The following is a 19,049-nucleotide window of genomic DNA, read 5'->3' on the forward strand; positions in this document are numbered from 1 at the left end:
GTTTTAGACTCCCCTACCTTTGGGTAAGGATATTGACTAACTGATCTATGTTTCTCATAATTTTACAGACTTCTATAAGATCACCCTAAGGCTTTCACACTCCAGAGAAAAAAAGTCCCAGCCCATCCAGCCTCTCCTTACAACTATATAGAAAGAATGATGAATATGGGGAGGTCCATCTGAAGCATAAACATAAGCATGTACTTGTTGGGTTCAGTGGCCTGTTTCTGAGCTATAAATAGTTGGTGGGTATTTAGAGATTAATTAAGGCTTATTCCGTACCACACATGATTTGTGAATGAGTTGAGGAAGAAGAGCTGGTTGACACAAAAATAGCATTTGGATCTTCACAATGTCATAGGACCTCAGTTGAACACATTTACTGGGCAGCCACCAGGCTCTGAGTGGAAGTATCGACTGTCTTATGGTGAATTGGACATATATCGTGCAGAAAGTTGACATGGTCTTGGAAAATGTATGTCTCACTAATGTCCTGTTTATGCTAACTGAGCAGGCAAGGAAATGGAAATTGGCTTTGGAAAGTTATGATTAAGTGTTGTCTTCAGGTGAAGTAATATTAAAAGAGAGGGGATAATTGGCCCACAACACATGGAAATAATTTAGTACCCATTTTAAAGTCATACATTCTGCCCTTATTTGTACATTGTTGTTACAAATTACTATGTGCATATTTTATTTTTTGAAGAACCACCTATACAAACATGTAATTCTGTAATTACACACTTCCATTGGTGATGCCATTGCAGACAAAAATGACAAGGCATGCTGCAGGCATTAGATTTTTTTGAAATATGATCTAGATTATTTCATGTTATTACAGTTGCTATCATTTCTCCTTGAAAGCAAGAACTATGGAAATATCCTCAGGGCAAGAGTTTATACAGTATGGTAAGGAAGTTAATTCAAGTATCCTGAAATGAATAACAAAACCAGATAACTCTGTGCATTATAACTCTTTCAAATAATATGAAGCAGAATCTAGGCTGCCATGTCAATGTACTAATGAAGGGGTGTGGTGCTGTCAGATGTATCATCTTTCAGGTGGGATCTTAAATTGAGACATTATCTGTTTTTTCAGGTGGGTGTAAAAGATCCCATGACACGATTTTGATGGAAACCAGGGGAGTTCTCCTGATCCATATTTATCCCCAATATCACAAAAACAGATTATGTGGACATTATCACATTGTGGCTTGTGGTACTTCACCACTAAGTGCAAGTTGACTGCCGGCGACAATACATGCAATATATTCCATTGACTGTGAAGTGCTCTGGGATGGTCTGAGGCTGTGAAAGATACAAACTTAATACACATTCTCTCTTTCATATGACATTTAAAATGTGTCAACTTATTGAGCTTATGCTTGGACTTCTATGAGCTTTATGTTATTAACTTTATGTGAGGAATGTAAATCATCAGACAAATCTGCCGACAGATGGCTACCTGTTTTAAAGGAAGTGATTAGCCAGTGGCACGGAGGGAAGTCATTAGATATACTTACTTGTTAATCGCTTCAGCAATATGCTCATATCTTGAAATATTAGAGCGTGTAAATCTTCCAGATGTCTGTCAGACATTCCAGGGTCTTGTTGGATCCAAATCAGATGTCAAATGCAATCAGCCCACCGAGATGACCAGAAATCTGCCGCATTGATTAATGGTTTAACTGATTAATAATCACAAGAACATTTCTTGTCTAGAGAACAAACTGCTTTGAATGTGACATGTTCCAGCCTTCTTGGATTAGTGCAAGTGGTGATAATTATCCCTGCTCTCCAGTTCCCCATCTCATTGCCAGTACGTGTGCTGTGGCAATGGGAGATTTTTAAAATTTATCCCTGAATTTACCTGCATTATGTTCATAGGAATATAGGAATTAGGAGCAGGAGTGGGCCATTCAAGCCTGCTCCACATTTCAATAAGATCATGGTTAATCTGGTTGTGACCTCAATTTCACTCTGCTCTCTGCCCTTCATAACCCTTGACTTCACTTCATAAAGAGACTGTTAAAGGTTTTGGACTTTCCTTATTATGCAAGTATTGTGTAAGTCAAATAGCTGACAACAGGTTATACATTTGTATTATATAGATGATCTGGAGGAGGGAACCGAGTGTATGGTGTCGAAATTTGCTGATGACACCAAGACTGGTGGAACGGCAAATTGCGCGGAGGGTGTGGAGAGTCTGCAGAAGGATCTAGATAGGCTGGGCGAATGGGCCAGGAAATGGCAAATGGAATTTAATGTTGGCAAGTGCGAGGTGGTCCACTTTGGTAGGAATGATGGTAGGAAGGACTATTACTTACGGGGCGAAAAACTGCAGCAGGCAACGGTGCAGAGGGACCTCGGGGTCCTTGTGCATGAGTCGCAAAAACCCAGCCTGCAGGTGCAGCAGGTGGTCAGGAAGGCTAATGGGATGTTGGCCTTCATAGCGAGGGGGATTGAATATAAAAGTAGGGAGGTCTTGCTGCGGCTGTATAAGGCATTGGTGAGGCCGCAGCTGGAGTACTGTGTGCAGTTTTGGTCGCCGTACTTAAGCAAGGATATTCTGGCCTTAGAGGGAGTGCAGAGGAGGTTTACTAGGCTGATACCGGAGTTGAGGGGGTTGAGCTATGAGGAGAGGCTGAATAAACTAGGCTTGTACTCGTTAGAGTTTAGAAGAATGAGGGGAGATCTCATTGAGACGTATAAGATGATGAATGGGATGGATAGGATAGAGGTGGAGAGACTCTTCCCGCTCAGAAAGGACAGTAGGACTAGGTGGCACAGCCTCAAGATAAAGGGGGGGCGGTTTAGAACGGAGTTGAGGAGGAACTTCTTCACTCAAAGGGTGGTGAATCTCTGGAATTCTCTGCCCATTGAGGTGGTGGAGGCTGCCTCGCTAAATATTTTTAAGATGCGGGTTGATGGGTTTTTGATAAGAGAGGGGATTAAAGGTTATGGGGAGAGGGCGGGAATGTGGAACTGAGCCACGACAGATCAGCCATGATCTTATTGAATGGTGGGGCAGGCTTGAAGGGCTGGATGGCCTACTCCTGCTCCTATTTCTTATGTTCTTATGTTCTTATTCTTTGCTTCTCTATAAATTTATATCAACACAATTGACAGTTTTAGCCTGAAGAGCATGTTCTCTTCATGTTTTCTATCCTTCAGAAAAATTAGGAGCACATGGTGAGAAGTACAGCTGGATTTCCACTACTCAAAACTAAATGAAAAAGTGAAGAGCAGTAATTGTTTTCAATGTGCCAAAGTCATAGCGTTGTAAGTTTCTGAGCACAGGAGATGCAACTCACTATGAATTGAAGGAAAAGAGCATTAGTTGCAAGTGCAAACCTTAACAATAATGCCTTTAACGCATATTTTCCTTGGCTGCAGTGTGTGAGGATTCTTTTCTATATTCTCCAGGAACACAGGAACTATGAGGCTAAATCAAGCAAAATCAAATCACAAATTCTTATCAAAAGAGATTTCCAAAAAGTTACTTCAGGGGGATTTTCCCCAAGTCCAACAGGATCACCGCATTCTCATTTAAAGCATCTTTAACATAAATCATTCCAAGGTACTTTACAGCAACATTATAAAGCAAAATTTAACACCAAGCCATGTAAAGGGATGATAGGGTGGATGATCAAAAGTGCAGACAGAGGGGGCAGGATTTTAGGAGCATCTTAAAGGAGGAAAGAGAGATAGAGGGAGGGAATTCCAGTGCTTGGGGTATCACAAATAACAAGTCGAGACAAAATCACCAATAGTGGATTCAGGATGTGGATCAGAATTGGAGGTTGGAGGAGGTTGCAGAGATAGGGAGGGATGTGGCCATTGAGGAATTGGAAAATAAGGATGATGATTTCATAATTGAGGTACTGCTTAAGTGGGAAGCAATAGGAATAAGTGAGCACAGCAGTGAATGGTGAGAATGGTGTGAGGACAGGGGCAGCAGAGTGTTGGGTTGACTTTAGTTTTCGACAGGGCAGGCTGAATAAGATCAGCAAGTAGTATGTTGGAATAGTCAAGTCTAAAGGTAACAAAAGCAACAGATTGATGAGTTTGATGTTATTCCTATTATATTGAATATTCTGAGTCATGAGAATTTTATTAATAGTAAGGAGTGGCATGGTGGCACAGTGGTTATTACTGCTGCCTCACAGCACCAGGGACCCAGGTTCAATTTCCAACTTAGGTCACTGCCTGTGCGGAGTCTGCAGGTTCTCCCTGTGTCCGCGTGGGTTTCTCTGGGTGCTTCGGTTTCCTCCCACAGTCTGAAAGATGTGCTGGTTAGGTGCACCGGCCAAGCTAAATTCTCCCTCAATGTCCCCAAACAGGTGCCAGAGTGTGGCTACTCCAAGATTTTCACAGTAACTTCATTGCAGTGTTTATGTAAGCCTATTTGTGACACTAACAAATAAACTCAAATTTAACGCTACCTCGCAGCATGTTTCAGATCTGTTGACCAAGCTCAAGTTATATTTTCCCTCTTGGTTTATAGGGTTTATTAATGTTAGAATTAATTTCCAAAGAGCTGCAAGAAACATTGCCTCGGTACTTGGCCCTTTGGAGACACGTGTTTCATCTCTTTTCCAGTGGGTATATTAACATTGGCGACCCTCCATCTGAATCGAGGAAACAAAGCAGGGGGAGTGCCTGACTCGGGCAGAGAGGAGCCGGGACTGGTGCAGCTCACAGAAGCCCCAGGGAAAGAGATCTGCAATTATCTCCCTGACATCTTCTCAATGGGAGCCGGGGTTTGTTTGTGATTTACTTGTAGGGGGCTGTCATTATTTGCCAGCTATTTTGTTTTTTAAAAAAAGTTTAGTGGTGGTGAGAGAACAATTATAGAGCAGAACCGTGCTATTCAAATAAGTTCCCTTCCTTTTTTAAAACAAAAATCAAAGGAGGAATAATTACAGGGCAGACTTTCGGGGGAGTTGTGAAAGGTAAAGGTGATTGAGTTCGGTTCACGGTGTGGGGAGGCGCTCGGTTTTAGTTAATGTTAATTTGCTGACTGGCGACCCTGTATGAGTGTGGCGAAGCGATTGAGAGAGAGAGATCAGACACAGTTTGAACCGAGCTGTTCCCCCCTCTCTCACACACACAGGGACAGATGGAAAAGTTGCTATTCCTGCTGCTGCTGTTGGCCATAGTCGCCTCCGCCCGAAGGAGCCGAGAATGGGACTACAGATCAGATGGTAAGAGACCTCACTGTCAACTTTTACAGAGCAGTGGCAGTGCTCAGTGCCTTGTGGGGGGGCGGGCGCATTATCCTCTGACTCTGTGCAGTGGAAATGTTAGTCCCAGAACAAAAAGACACGAGCAATTGAATAACTTCACCCTCACACCGCTGCGATGTGGGAGGGAACTGGAAATTGGTAACATTGGTATCACCAAAATCCTTTAATGTAAGGACTCCTCCTGTGGGTCAATTTCAAAACAGGGTTAAAGAAACATTAAAGGTGGAGGGGGGGCGGTCATGCGCCAAATCTGTTTTGGAATACCAAGAAAATGAATCAAAACGTAATGTATTTTATGTAATGGGAACATTGAACACAGATCTATTGGCATAAGCATTGAGGAGGATAGAGCAAGTGTGTCTTAGCAGACTACTGTTCTGCACTCCCAATGCTATTTGATAGGGATTGGGCACTTATGATAAGGATTAAAATAAATTAGGTATCTTTAAAATCTCAATATCCAGATCTGCATAATTTTCATAGTTTAATGCTGATTCCTTTTAAAACAGGAGGGAGTTCACACATTGAAGAAAAAGCACCATGTTTCTGCTCATTTATTCCTTGAGGGGTGAATGCCAGTCTCATTGCCAACTGTGATGCTAATTAGAAGTGAAAAATCATTTATAGTTCCAATTTGCTACATATTTAGGACTTAATAGGGTAACCCCCATAGTATGCCATACATAGACTAATGCAACATCAATATGATTAAGCAGAATGTCAGGCTGGGTTCTCCCCTCTGATTGCCCACAAACTGAATTTAAGAGGTATCAAGTGGAGGTGAGGATCTTCTTTAACCGAACTGGGAGAGTAGATTTGTTAGATAAGCATTCCAATGAGTTATATTTGGCAGAGAATTTACTTCAAAATAAATCGTTACAATTAGACTTTATTTTAATTCATATTATCTGAGCTATTGCCTTGCAGCACTAGGGACCTGGGTTTGGTTCCCTGTTTGGGTCACTGTCCTTGTGGAGTCTGCATGTTCTCCCCGAGTCTGCGAGGGTTTCCTCCCACAGTCCGAAAGACGTGCTGGTTAGGTGCAATGGCCAGGCTAAGTTCTCCCTCAGTGTACCTGAACAGGTGCCAGAGTGTGGTGACTAGGGGATTTTCACAGTAGCTCCATTGCAGTGTTAATGTAAGCTTACTTGTGACTAATAAACTTTGAGCCAAGCTGGTTGTATCAACAGTATTATTATGGTTTTCCTGGTATTTTAATGTTGAACAAAACTTTACACTTAAAAGTCCATGTGGTTTTGTTAAAGTTATTCCTGTTAAAATCACCTTTTTTGAGTTGATCACATCACTGCCTAAAATGTAATAGTTGCAGCGTTTATTAGAAACCTTTCAATCACCAGCTAACATTTAAATTTGTTTTGGATTTACTTGTTATGGCTGCATAATTTGTTTTTCTTAAGTGTGTGTTTAAATATTTATTCTGTAGAGAGTTAAGACCCAGCAACCAACTGGCTAGAAAGTTGTCTAACATGTACAGAATGAAAAACAGGTTTGTTTTTTTTAAATTGATTTGTTTTGATTAGAATTCTCAAAGCTTTAGGAGCTAAGAGTTGACATATAATGGCACGGTGTGCGAAATATTATGACATTAATTTTTAATCTTGTGCTCTATTTATCGGGCAGCAGATCCAATGCTAATTTTGCACCCCTCTACATCCTGAACTCAGGGAAATTTTCAGTAATAAAAAATACATTTCAATTATAGTTTGCTCCATCCCTAAAAAGCATTTGAAATTTTCTGATATGAGACGTGCTGTCAAAGCTTTCAATTTTGTACTCATCAGGACAAATTTGCAAGAATACCAAATCTCAAAGAATCGTAGAAACTCTACAGTGCAGAAGGAAGTCATTTGGCCCATCAAGCCTGCACCCATTAGAGTCCCACCCAGAACCTATCCCCACAGTCCCATGTATTTACCCTGCTACTCCCCCTGATGCTAAGGGGCAATTTATCATGGCCAATCCACTTAACCTTCACATCTGTGGCGTATGGGAGGAAACACACGCAGACATAGGGAGAAAACTTTGCACAGACAGTGACCCAAGGTCAGAATTAAACCTGGGTCCCTGGCACTGTGAGGCAGCAATGCTAACCACTGTGCTGCCCATGGTGAGAAAGGAAGCAACAATTTATACTGCCTGAGAGGAGATCACTGGCTGGCATGATCGCCATTTTGGGTGTTGGTTGGAGGATAATCATTGGTGAAGACAAGAAGAAATCCCCTTTTCATTTTCAAATGATGCCACAGGATCTTTTACAATATCTGAGAGGGCAGACTCAGTCTAACATCTCATCTGCGAAATGACACCTCCGAGACTGCATCACTCCCCCCATGCAGAAAAACCTCTGTTATCCAGCATGCTCTGGGAATGCGGGGGAGCAGGGTAATCAAAATATTTTGGCTAACTGAAATGTGAAGTGACTTCCCTGTTTTCATTCAGTGAGAAAGCTCCAGGATGTAGCAATTGAGGCCTCAAGAGGTGCATGAACATATAAATTTAGTGAGTGGTGCTGAGGGGAGATTTGTACTGTAGAACAATGGGAGGCTGAGACTGGGGCACCAGGACAGGCCGCTCATAACCATTACCAGTGGGCGCAATCTTAGCTGCTGTTCATGCCACACTCTGGCAACCACAACGTCAGCACATTTGGTGGCCAGCCAAATCTCTGTTCACTGCAGCGGGATGGGAAAATCCCGCTGGCATGAACGGTGATAAGATTTCCAGTCAGTGAGTTTCACAAAACCAGTCAAAGAACAGATCTGACCTCAAAATACCAGTTAATAGAGAAAGATGGATAACAAAATGTTACTGTACTACACTGCATTGTTGGCATGGATTATGCGCTTAGGTTTTGAAAATGGGGTTTCTGCTAACTCAAAGATGAGTGTGATACCTCTGTCTGTAAACCTGAGGCTCTCAAACAAGCTACAGAAACCAATTCAAATCTTTCTTACTTCCAGAAGTATTCCATGTGCAACCCATGCAGGAAAAGTCAAACCATAATTGTGATTCTTCATGTGATTATTCGAGGAAAAATGTATAAAGACCAATATGAGTAGTTTCACAGTTTTCAAGTTTTATCTTAATGGTTTGACATGTGTGTGTAAAACAGGAAAACCCCTGGGGTCATGTCATGATGTTAAAGCAGAGGAAGTGGCTCAATCAATCTTTAAAATCAAATTGTAAAACAATATAACATAATGTGAAAGTTTCACAGGTTACCTTGGCATCATCAGTTTAGAGTCCACCACATGAAGAATCCAATACTTTACTTCATGATGGGGCAAACCCCATCTGTAGCCAGGTAACTGAGCAATTTTGTCCCCACTGCTTGTGAATGAAATGAAACCAATGGCAGGTATAAGAGTACCACAAGTATAGGTTGACACATGTCGGACCTTAATGGCCTGGTCCATTAACATAAAGCATCACTTAAACCAACAATCCTGATCTTAAAAAAAACAATGTAGTCCCTAGAAGAAAATGTCCATTTGCTTAATCTGCAGAGTGCAACCTCTATTTCACCAATATAATTAGAAGAAAAGCACCAAACAATGTTGACACCAAAATTCCTCTTGTATTTAGCACAACACAACTTAAATTCAACAGCAGTCGATTGCGACAGCCACAAGCTAAACCAGGATCTGAATACTCCAGAACTCCAGTTTTGCAGAGGCTTCCGCAAAACAAAGTAAAATTTCAGCAGGGATTAACAAATCCATGGTAGGGGCTTCTTATCCTGTGGCTTTAGTGTTGCAGCAGTGCATGGTTGGAGGCTGTTACAATGTGAGAGAAAGCATTGTGGTCTCCTGGATTGAGGTGGTTCTGGCCAGGACCTTGAGGGTTGAAGGGACAATTCTATTAGTATCTCTGAAACCGCAGAAGAACTCTGCCATGGTTTATCAGAGCACTGTAAGTCTAAAACTTAACAATTAGTTTAAAGCTGAGGTGACATTATTCCAGTAAGGAAGAACCAGTCTGTCATTAACTTGGATATTCAATTGGACCTGATGAGTATCGACCCCATGCCACTAAATTGGGTTCAAATTTAAATCATTTTAATTGATTACCATTCCACTGAAACAATAATCAATTCTGATTCAAGATTCTAGTGTCTTTGTGACTTTGCTTCAAAAGAACAAATAAATTCAGTTTAAGAGTGGCCAAGTTTGAGCACTTGCTTTTTTTTTAAAACAAGCAACCTCACCTTTGTTATTGCCTGGTTTGTAAACCCGTGCTGATAGCGAGATAAACTGCTTCATCTTCTGACACTTGGAGTATGATCATAACTCTTTAATATTTTTCTACAGATAGGAGTAAAATCTTAGTTTCAGTGTTGCTGCTGAGCTTGAGTGAGGTTTTACTGTAATCATGTTCTCTTGGCTTACTGTGTCTTGATGAGGCTTTGCTTCTGCTATGACACACTTGAGATTGTCGCTATAGTTTAACTGCAAATGGTTTATTAAGAACAATTTACAAAGACATAGTCTTCAGGACACAGACTGTTCTGTGCTTATCTCTCTTTGAGCCTCTTAGTCACATGAATCCTGGAGCCAGGATCTTTTGGCCCTGCAATGGTGTGTCTCTCTCAGGCAAATGGGCTGGGCCATTTAAATTTCTGTTACTTCAGGGGGTCTGTAATATCCCACTGGGTAAAAGGGCTTGTAAAATCATGGCCCTGATGTCACAGTTACATTGTTAAAGGAGTGGCTCTGTGGTTAGCAGTGCTGTCTCACAACACCAGGGTCAGGGTTTGATTCTGGTCTTGGGTTACTGTATGTGTGGAGTTTGCACATTCTGCCCGTGTCTTCATGGTTTTCCTATGGGTGCTCTGGTTTCCTCCCACAGTCCAAAAATGTGTAGCTTAGGTGGATTGGCCATGATAAATTGCCCCATAATGTCCTAAGAAGTATAGGTTGGGGGATTAGCAGGGTAAATGTATGGCGTTAGAGAGATAGATAGGGTGAGAGTGGGCCTGGGTAAGAGGTTGTCAGAGAGTCAATGCAGGCTTGATGGGCTGTAGGAATTCCATAATTTTATGAATATCATCATGACCTTATTAACATCACTATTAACTCGTTATTCTACAATGATTTCCCCCCCTCATAGTCAAACGTAGAAATAGACAACAAATTAGCCAGAATCTGAAAGACGTAAACATTTAGGGTGGCATTTCCCAGCCCTTGACGCTGTTCAGGTCCTATTAAAGACAATCTCTCTGGGGCTGGTGGTGGGCCAGGCGAGCCACACAAAATGGCGTTAACATCAATGGAGCCCTTAAATGGTTAGAGCAGAGAAAGCACAGAAATAAAACATAAAAGCATGGTGGCACAGTGGTTAGCATTGCTGCATCACAGCGCCAGGGACCCAGGTTCAATTCCTGGCTTGGGTCACTGTGTGGAGTTTTCACTTTCTCCCTGTGTCTGTTTCCTTCCACGGTCTGAAAGATGTGCTGGTTAGGTTGATTGGCTGTGCTAAATTGCTCCTTAGTGTCAGGGGGACTAGCAGGGTAAATTTGTGGGGTCACAGGGATAGGGGCTAGGTGGGATTGTTGATGGTGTAGGCTTGATGGGCCGAATGGCCTCCTTCTGCACTGCTGGGATGCTATGATCATTTATTCTATGTTCAATGAATGGGAAGATCCCACCAGCATCCATGGTGAGCTGCCTCCACCATGAGAATACATGCTGCTGGTGGGGGAAGAGAGAGAGGGAATCTCACCCTCTGTGTGGAACCTTTTTCTATAAACTTCTCCACACTTTGCACTAGCTCCGATTGATTCCTGCTCCTTTCAGAAAGGCTAATATCTTCCCAAACAGATGAGAGGTGAATGCTTTGAAAGTGAAAATGTCTACGCCAGGGCTCGCAGTATCCCACAGTCTGACTGACAAAGCTTGCTCTTGCTTTTTGCTTTAGTTAATAGTAGGCAATGCAAGTTCCAGATGGCTTGAATAGTTGAAAAGGTTAAAGTGCACGAGGGGAATGCTGTCAATTTCTACCTGGGTTGTTTTTAGTTTTTAAAGAAGGAAGATGGACTTATTGGCTAAACAGAACATCACATTCCTGAAAAGGAGTCCAGCAGCTCGCTGGAATTTAATCTCATTTCAGGTTGCATTTGCTGATCTTTTTCTGGGACAGGTTGATGCATAAACTGTTCGTTTGGGCCAAGTTGCCTCTGCTTTTAATATAGTGCAGCTGGAAGATTGTGCTTTGTCTGAAGTCAACCATCATTCTTCAACATCTGTTTCAAAAAAAGTTGAATCCTTGAAGCAAGCTCTAACCCATTCACTGCACCTACACTTTGTAATCACATCCATCTTACATTCCTCTGTGTCATGGAAAATCCAGGAGGCTAAATACCTTGTTTGATTTTCATTCTATCCCCCCCAAAAAGGCTTTTCCTTTTCTTCCTGAAAGCTTCCTCCCTGCCTTCAATCTCAGATAATCAGGTCAACAGTAGCAGAGGTATATTGTGTTCCCAGATTCAAATGGAAGTATTTTGATGAATAATAAGCAGTTTCATGCAAGAAGCAGGTGATTTCTTTTTCAAAAAAGACCAAGTATATCTATCTTGAGTTGTTACATAATCACATTTGGTCTTATCCCTCGGTAATGTTGGACACAGTAAGAAGTCTCACAACACCAGGTTAAAGTCCAACAGGTTTATTTGGAATCACAAGCTTTTGGAGCCAATGTGTGGACTCACCTGATGAAGGAGCAGCACTCTGAAAGCTTGTAATTCCAAATAAACCTGTTGGACTTCAATCTGGTGTTGTGAGACTTCTTACTGTGCCCACCCCAGTCCGACACCAGCATTTCCACATCATCGGTAACGTTGGATAACAAAAGCCTATCAATTTCAGATTGAACTTATCGACTGAACATCAATCGCCATTTGTGGAAGGGAGTTGCAAACTTTAAGCTACCTGGGTGTGCAGACCGGTTTCAGACTTACACCCCTGCAAGGTCTGGTTCTAATTTTTAGATTTTGCTCCCTTTGTTCTAGACTTCCCTGACAGTGGTAATACTTAGTCTCTATCTACCCTACTTGTTCTGCATAACGGAACCCTGAGATTTTCGCAGAATGACAGCAAAGGGACTCTGAAATGGAGCTTCAGGAGGATTGACTACTGAATTGAACCAGATAATTATTTCACACAAAGTGGGTTGGACGTTTGGAATGAACATTTAGTAGAGCAGCACAGTGGTTAGCACTGCTGCCTCACAGCATCAGGTTTTAAGTTTCTCAGTTGCAGTCCAGTAATAAAAGATGCTGCAAGTCCAGATTCTTCACAAACTCACTTTACTCTCTTTTACAACTCCAAACCCAACACCCAATGCCCCCTTTATATATCCTGATGAGTATTATTAAACAATTAACATACAAATTAGGTCCAAGGTGGAAGGTTGCAGTTAACCCATTTCTAACATGGGGGACTCGAGTTCAATTCCAGCCTCGGATGACTGTGTGGAGTTTGCACGCTCACCCCATGTATGTACGGATTTCCTTTGGGTGCTCCAGTTTCCTCCCACATGCAAAGATTTTGATTTTTGACTCGATTTATTATTGTCATGTATTGGGGAACAATGAAAAGTATTGTTTCTTGCTCGCTATATAGACAGAACATACTGTTCTAGAGTACATGGGGTGGACAGGGTGCAGAATATAGCATTGCAGTCACAGTTAAGGTGTAGAGAAAGATCAGCTTAATATATGGTAGGTCTATTCTAAAAGTAAAAGACGTGCTGGTTAGGTTGATTGTCCATGCTAAATTGCCCCTTATTGTCCCAAGATATATAGATTAGGGGGATTAGCTGGGTAAGTATATGGCGATACGAGAATAGGGCCTGGGTAAAATGTTCTATTGGAGAGTCAGTGCAGACTCAATGGAGTGAATGGCCTCCTTCTACATTGTAAGGATTCTGTGATTCTATGACTATCTAGGGGAGTAATTGAGGCCAATAACAAGAAAGAGTTAGGCAGGCATTAATGAGCAAATCAGTTGAGTGATTCAGGTAGCAGGGATTTATTCTGGTTTTGAACTCCAAGCCCGGTTGGTCAAATGGATTATAGTCCTGTTCTAGATCAGAATATTGGAAAGCTCGACACACAATCCCAAATTGCTCCTCAGGGAGAGAAAGATGACTTCTCTTTGTGACCACCAAGCAGCTAACCTACAGGATTGTAGCAGGAGAGCTGGCACCAGATTATCTGTAGTGAGGTATGGCTGGGTATCACCGAAACTTCAGGCAATATGAAACTCTCAAAAGCCAATGTCCCACTTCAAAGAAGTATCTTTTATTTGACCAGCGATCACTGGAAGAAATTATTGAAGCATCTTGGACCCTCCAGGCATAGAGCAGCCAGACATCTCCAATAAATTCCAATGTATACAGTTCAAGATAGAAAAATTATACACTTCTCTTATCAAATTCTCTCACCTTTTCATTACCTTTTGAATCAATCATCTTCAATATACATAAATCATTAAAATAACCTGGCACATACTCTAGCCAATTGCATCTTACCCTCTGGTATGAAGGTATTTCATTAGTCCATAATTAGTCCTTCCCTTTTGGCTAACTCAACCCCCTGTATTACTTGGCAACCAGACGCCTGGCCACTAAGTTCAAAGTTAACATTCCCAAAAGTTCCCCTCTCGGTCATTGCCACACCAGACTAATACATCATCCCGCGTCCATCTTATCTGGGCAGTGAATTGATCCTATTCATGAAATTGCCTTGAATGTTCTGCCTTTAGAAACTTTATTGATAAAGCTTGCACATTTTTAAGGTTTTTCATTGTTCTCTTAGAATGTGGTGCTTGTCCTTATGCCCTTTACCATCATGTCTCGCCACAATCTGCCTTTGGCTGAAGTGAACAGTGACTTTTATAAAATACATTTAGAAAGTCATTTAATACATTCAAAATATCAACATATATGTTTTAAATCATTACCTCTTGTTTAAATTTCTTACTGCATTTCACATGTGTGCAAACTGCTCCCTTGTTAGCTTATTGTCATTTACCTTAATGCTGGGAGTTCTGTCAGTGTCTTAAATGTCCAATAATTTAAAATTTTCTCTAACATACCAGGATTTTTCTTCCTTTCCCCAACATTATCTATCTGGCTTGTCAGAGTCTCTCTTTTTGATCATATTTTCTACATATAATAATAGGCTTTAAATCACAGAACTGTTCTTTGATTCTGCATTAAGTGAATGGGAGACTGGAATGAGTGGATGCTACCTTGGTGACCTTATGAGAAATAATGAAACTCTAATTACATTGTGCTTTTAATCAATAGCCAAGAAAGTGAATATACGAGGGTGTGCAAACCTCACCAATGTTCTGGACAACTGGAAATTTGCTATCATGACCCAGATTAAAGACTTGCTCCTGTACGATCATCAAACCGTGCTGCCAGACTATGGACGGTAAGTGTTTCGCAAAGGAAGAAATAACTTGCATTTTTGTAGAACATTTCACAACCCCGGCCCCAGAAGCTCACAAAGCCAATGAAGTACTTTTGAAGGCTAACTAGTCGCCCAGACCAGGGAAACAGGACAGCCAAGTTTTTTGCAAAGTAGATGTTGGTGTTCCTGGGACAGCGAGAGGAACACTCGAAGTTCATTACTGTGATGAATCACTAAGGGAAAGGATGAGAAATGGACTCAGTCCCATTTGGGCCATTTCAGCTGGTTCTAGTGGAGGCTACGTGCGCCCCACAGCAGACAGGAAAAGAAGTGAGCTGGGGAACAGGCGCAGTAGGAGGGAAGATGAAAGGGAAAACCAACCTTGTAAAGTCAGGACTTTTGAGAGTTTCAGGATGGCCTTCTGACTTTCACTTCATCAATTTGATGACATTAACATTAAAGGGCTCAGTTCCAATATTTATGAAGTGCTGAATGGAAGTAATAATTCAGCTTCCTGGATTTGTTAAATATCTGTTTTTCATGATAGACATTCATATTTTTAAACTGCTCAGTACTGCACATGTGAAAACACAGATACATGTCACAGGTTGGCAAACATAGGAACATATATAGGAACAGATCCTCAGGAGCAGGATTAGACCATTCTGCCCTTTGAGGCAGCTCCACTCTTTGATAAGGTCATGGGGGCTGATCTGTTTGTGGTCTCAACTCCACCTTCCTGTTTGCCTCCTTTATAACCTTTGTTTCTCTTACCAATCAACAATTTATCCAACTCAGCCTTGAAGATATTCAATGATCCAGCCTCCACTGCTTTCTGGAGAAGAGAATTCCACAGATTAATCACACTCTGAAAGAAAAACATTCTCTTCATCTCCATCTGAAAAGGGAAACATTTTATTCACCAGTTGTCCTGTAGTTCTAGTCTCCCCCACCAGAGGGGACGACCTCACAGTATCCCCACTTCAATAGAACATCACAGTTTTTTAAGTTTATTTATTAGTGTCACAAATAGACTTACATTAACACTGCAATGAAGTTACTGTGAAAATCCCCTAGTCACCCCAATCCAATGCCTGTTCAGATACACTGAGGGAGAATTTAGCATGGCCAATGTACCTGACCTGCACATCTTTCAGACTGTGGGAGGAAACCCACATAGACACAGGGTGAATGTGTAGTCTCTGCACAGACAGTGACCCAAGCCGGGAATTGAACCCGGATCCCTGGCACTGTGAGGCAACAACGCCGACCACTGTGCTGCCTGTACTCCCAATAGCATTTTGAAATAGTTGGACTACTTTCAGCCTCATAATCCACATTTATCTCTACTAATATTTAAATTTACAGATTATTGATTTCATATTACAGACTGCTTTATTTATTAAATGTTTTGTTAATTCCACCAGTGTATCTTCAGGCTTTTGACTGTTGTTACTTGATTCAATCTGATTTACTTACCAATGGATCCCGTGGATCCCGGAAGGCTAACGTAGCTGCGGAATCATTCAAACATATGAACATCCAGAAAGATATTCAGCTGTTTTCACATTTGGTCACAGTCAAATTTCCCATCTATTTGGCACTGCAGATTTGTCTGTCTGACATGGCAATTTGAAAGCTAGAACAAGTAAAATCACCAATCCCACTCTCAAATCCTAATTCCTCTATCACTACACAATCTATTCATGCTTCTGTGCTGTTTCTCCTCTGTTGTGAGGTGCCTGTAATGGAGGCTAAACATTTAGAACAGAATTGCCTTGCTTGAACCTATTCTTCACTAAGCTCATTTGTGAGCTGTATCTCTGTTCCATTTACCCACATTGGTTCCATATCTCCTGGTGCCCTTATCACAGAAGGTACCAATGTCTGAGGTCACGTATCAACCAATTTAGGAACAGCTTCTTCCCTGCTGCCATCAGACTTTTGAATGGATCGATCTGATACTAAGCTGATCTTTCAATGAACTATATTCTGCACCCTCTCCTTTCCTTCTCCCCTATGTATTCTATGAACGGTATGCTTTGATTGTATACTGTGCAAGAAACAATACTTCTCACTGTATACTGATACATGTGACAATAATAAATCAAATCAAATCAAAACATGAAGCTTAGATTCAACAATTCTGTGCACATTAATCAAACGGTGAACAGACATGTGTGAGATTTATTAGTGACTTCTCCCTGTGGTTGCGTGGGTTTCCTCCGGGTGCTCTGGTTTCTTCCCACACCCCAAAGATGTGCTCTTAGGCTGATTGGTGTAACAAATTGTCCCTAAATTATTGTCCCCTTAATCTGGTTTCCAATGGGGGTACCATAAGTATAGACATGGGTCAAGGGTGGAGGAGGAAAAACACATTGTTAAGATGGCGGCGCGGGCTCGTTGGGCTGAAGGGCCTGTTTCCCGTGCTGTGTTGTTCTTTGTTTTTTGTTCTACATGTGTTGTTGCCTGAATGTATTTCATGAGGGGGGCACTGGGATTGCCTAATCATAACAGGAGATGCCTTAATAAATCTTGTCAAACTATAGCGGTGGTTAATTTTTATTTAAAAAGGTCTTATGAACAAATAATCTAGAAAATAGTTACAATGCAATTGTTAAACGGTTTTATTTCCTCATCTTTTCTCCTCGCACTGAAAGCACTGTTCCCAAGACTGCCCTGGGCTTTGGATGCATGAATATCCATTCTTGGTGCACGTGAGCCCAGGCAGCCAGAATTGGTTGGTTACCCAATAGCGGCTTGGAGCACGGCAGGAGACTGAGCATGATTCTGATCTCATTAAATATTCACACATTTTGAACTACTCAAGGGATAAGAAGGAGCAGATCCCAGCTAATTCTTGGTGTAGTCGTAATCTGAGTGTACGGAAACTAATCTGACCAACTGAGCCTATTGTAGGGACTGAACCTGGCATTATCTGTTTGGATTAGTACCACATCATCGAAGGAGAGGCGATGGCCTAGTGGCATTAATGCTAGACTATTAATCCAGAAACTCAGCTAATGTTCTGAAGACCTGGGTTCGAAACCAAACACAGGAGATAATGGAATTTGGATTCAGTTTAAAAAAAAAATCTGGAATTAAGAATCTACTGAAGACCACGAAACCATTTGGAAAATCCCATCTTGTTCACTAATGTTCTTTTAGGGAAGGAAATCTGACATCCTTACCTGGTTTAGCCTACGTGTAATTCCAGAGCCATAGCAATGTGATTGACTCTCAAATGTCCACTGAAAAGGCCTAGCAAACCATTCAGTTGTCATCATCATCATCTCAACTAGGGATGGGCAATAAGTGCTGGCCAGCCATGTCCGTGGCTGGGACATCATGTCTCACAAAAGAGTTTTTTAAAAAATTATCTACCAATAAGTTGAGGGAGCTATGCTTACATTTTTACTTAATTTATTGGAAACTGAAATTCCTACTGACAATCAAATTTGGAAATCATTAATCACTCTCATTGACGATGCCCAGTCTACAGCCAGTCCATCTTTTATGTGTATTTTTCCTTTTCCATCCAGCAATAATACATCTGATAAGTGAAAGGGCAAATTATTAAATGTATTGCAACAAAATTCAAGTTCATTCTGACAAAGGTTAAGACATTGATTAAATCCAGAGTTATGTTTTCAGTCTCCTTCAGAATAGTAACAACACTTTTTTTCCCTTTTCCTTTGTTCTCGTGCAGGATTCACACACTTTCCGAAGCACTTGATGACCTCTACAAAGAGTTTAATGCTTTGAAAGAGAGACTGATTGAACTGACCAACAAGTTTGAGGGAGTCGAGCTGTTTGTGGATGAGCTAAAGGCTTCCCGACATGCCGCCCGCATTGGTGAGAGGCGGGTCCAATCCACACACGAGAAGTTGGGTAGCGATGGGCCCCGCAGAACACGAGTCGTGGTCCGTAAAGTGAAAAAGCAAGTTGTCAAACCAAGCACCTAAACTCCGTCAATCTAAAGCCAGACACTGCTGATTCTTGATAAATAACTATTCGGACTTTCGAAGTTTCTTTGTGCATTCTATTACATGCTAGTACAGTTGATGCATCTTTTGCAGCAACTTGATCAATGGGGATGTTTCTCTAAATTGGGCATTTTCTCATCCATCATTTAATGCATTCAGTATAAATAAATTTTGTGTAAGGAATGCTTTGCTAGATGGATGTTATTTCTGCCAGAATATTCCAATGTAACTGGCTTCAGCTGTAGTTACTTAAAGCGAGAATGCCTCTTACACTTCCAAGAAGTATTGTGTTCCTCTGTCAATGTTAGTCCTACCAACATACTCTCATTGTATTATATACAGTCAATAAATCTACTGTCATTGCTGTTGAATAGA

The 19,049-nt window shown here is 41.4% G+C and overlaps 1 protein-coding gene across 2 annotated transcripts; it reads left to right on the forward strand.

Moving 5' to 3' along the window:
• Positions 1-4,690: 4,690 nt before the first annotated feature.
• On the forward strand, positions 4,691-19,049 carry LOC145356466 (uncharacterized). 2 transcript variants are annotated; one of them, XM_080209202.1, is made up of 4 exons: positions 4,691-4,763; positions 5,117-5,207; positions 14,580-14,709; positions 18,398-19,049. In XM_080209202.1, the coding sequence occupies exons 1-4, from the start codon at positions 4,752-4,754 to the stop codon at positions 18,651-18,653; spliced, it is 489 nt and encodes a 162-aa protein (XP_080065328.1). In that variant the 5' UTR covers positions 4,691-4,751; the 3' UTR covers positions 18,654-19,049. The 2 variants fall into 2 exon arrangements, with proteins under 2 accessions (XP_080065328.1, XP_080065329.1); XM_080209203.1 differs by having other exon boundaries at positions 4,722-4,955.

The sequence above is a fragment of the Carcharhinus amblyrhynchos genome, chromosome 21, assembly GCF_965287045.1.
Source record: "Carcharhinus amblyrhynchos chromosome 21, sCarAmb.v2.hapA, whole genome shotgun sequence".
NCBI lineage: Eukaryota > Metazoa > Chordata > Chondrichthyes > Carcharhiniformes > Carcharhinidae > Carcharhinus > Carcharhinus amblyrhynchos.

Excerpts from the sequence above, each read along its gene's own strand:
- LOC145356466 (XM_080209202.1), top strand. Across the intron at positions 5,208-14,579 it reads ATGGGACTACAGATCAGATG|CCAAGAAAGTGAATATACGA; the intron begins GTAAGAGACCTC and ends TTTAATCAATAG. Across the intron at positions 14,710-18,397 it reads GTGCTGCCAGACTATGGACG|GATTCACACACTTTCCGAAG; the intron begins GTAAGTGTTTCG and ends GTTCTCGTGCAG.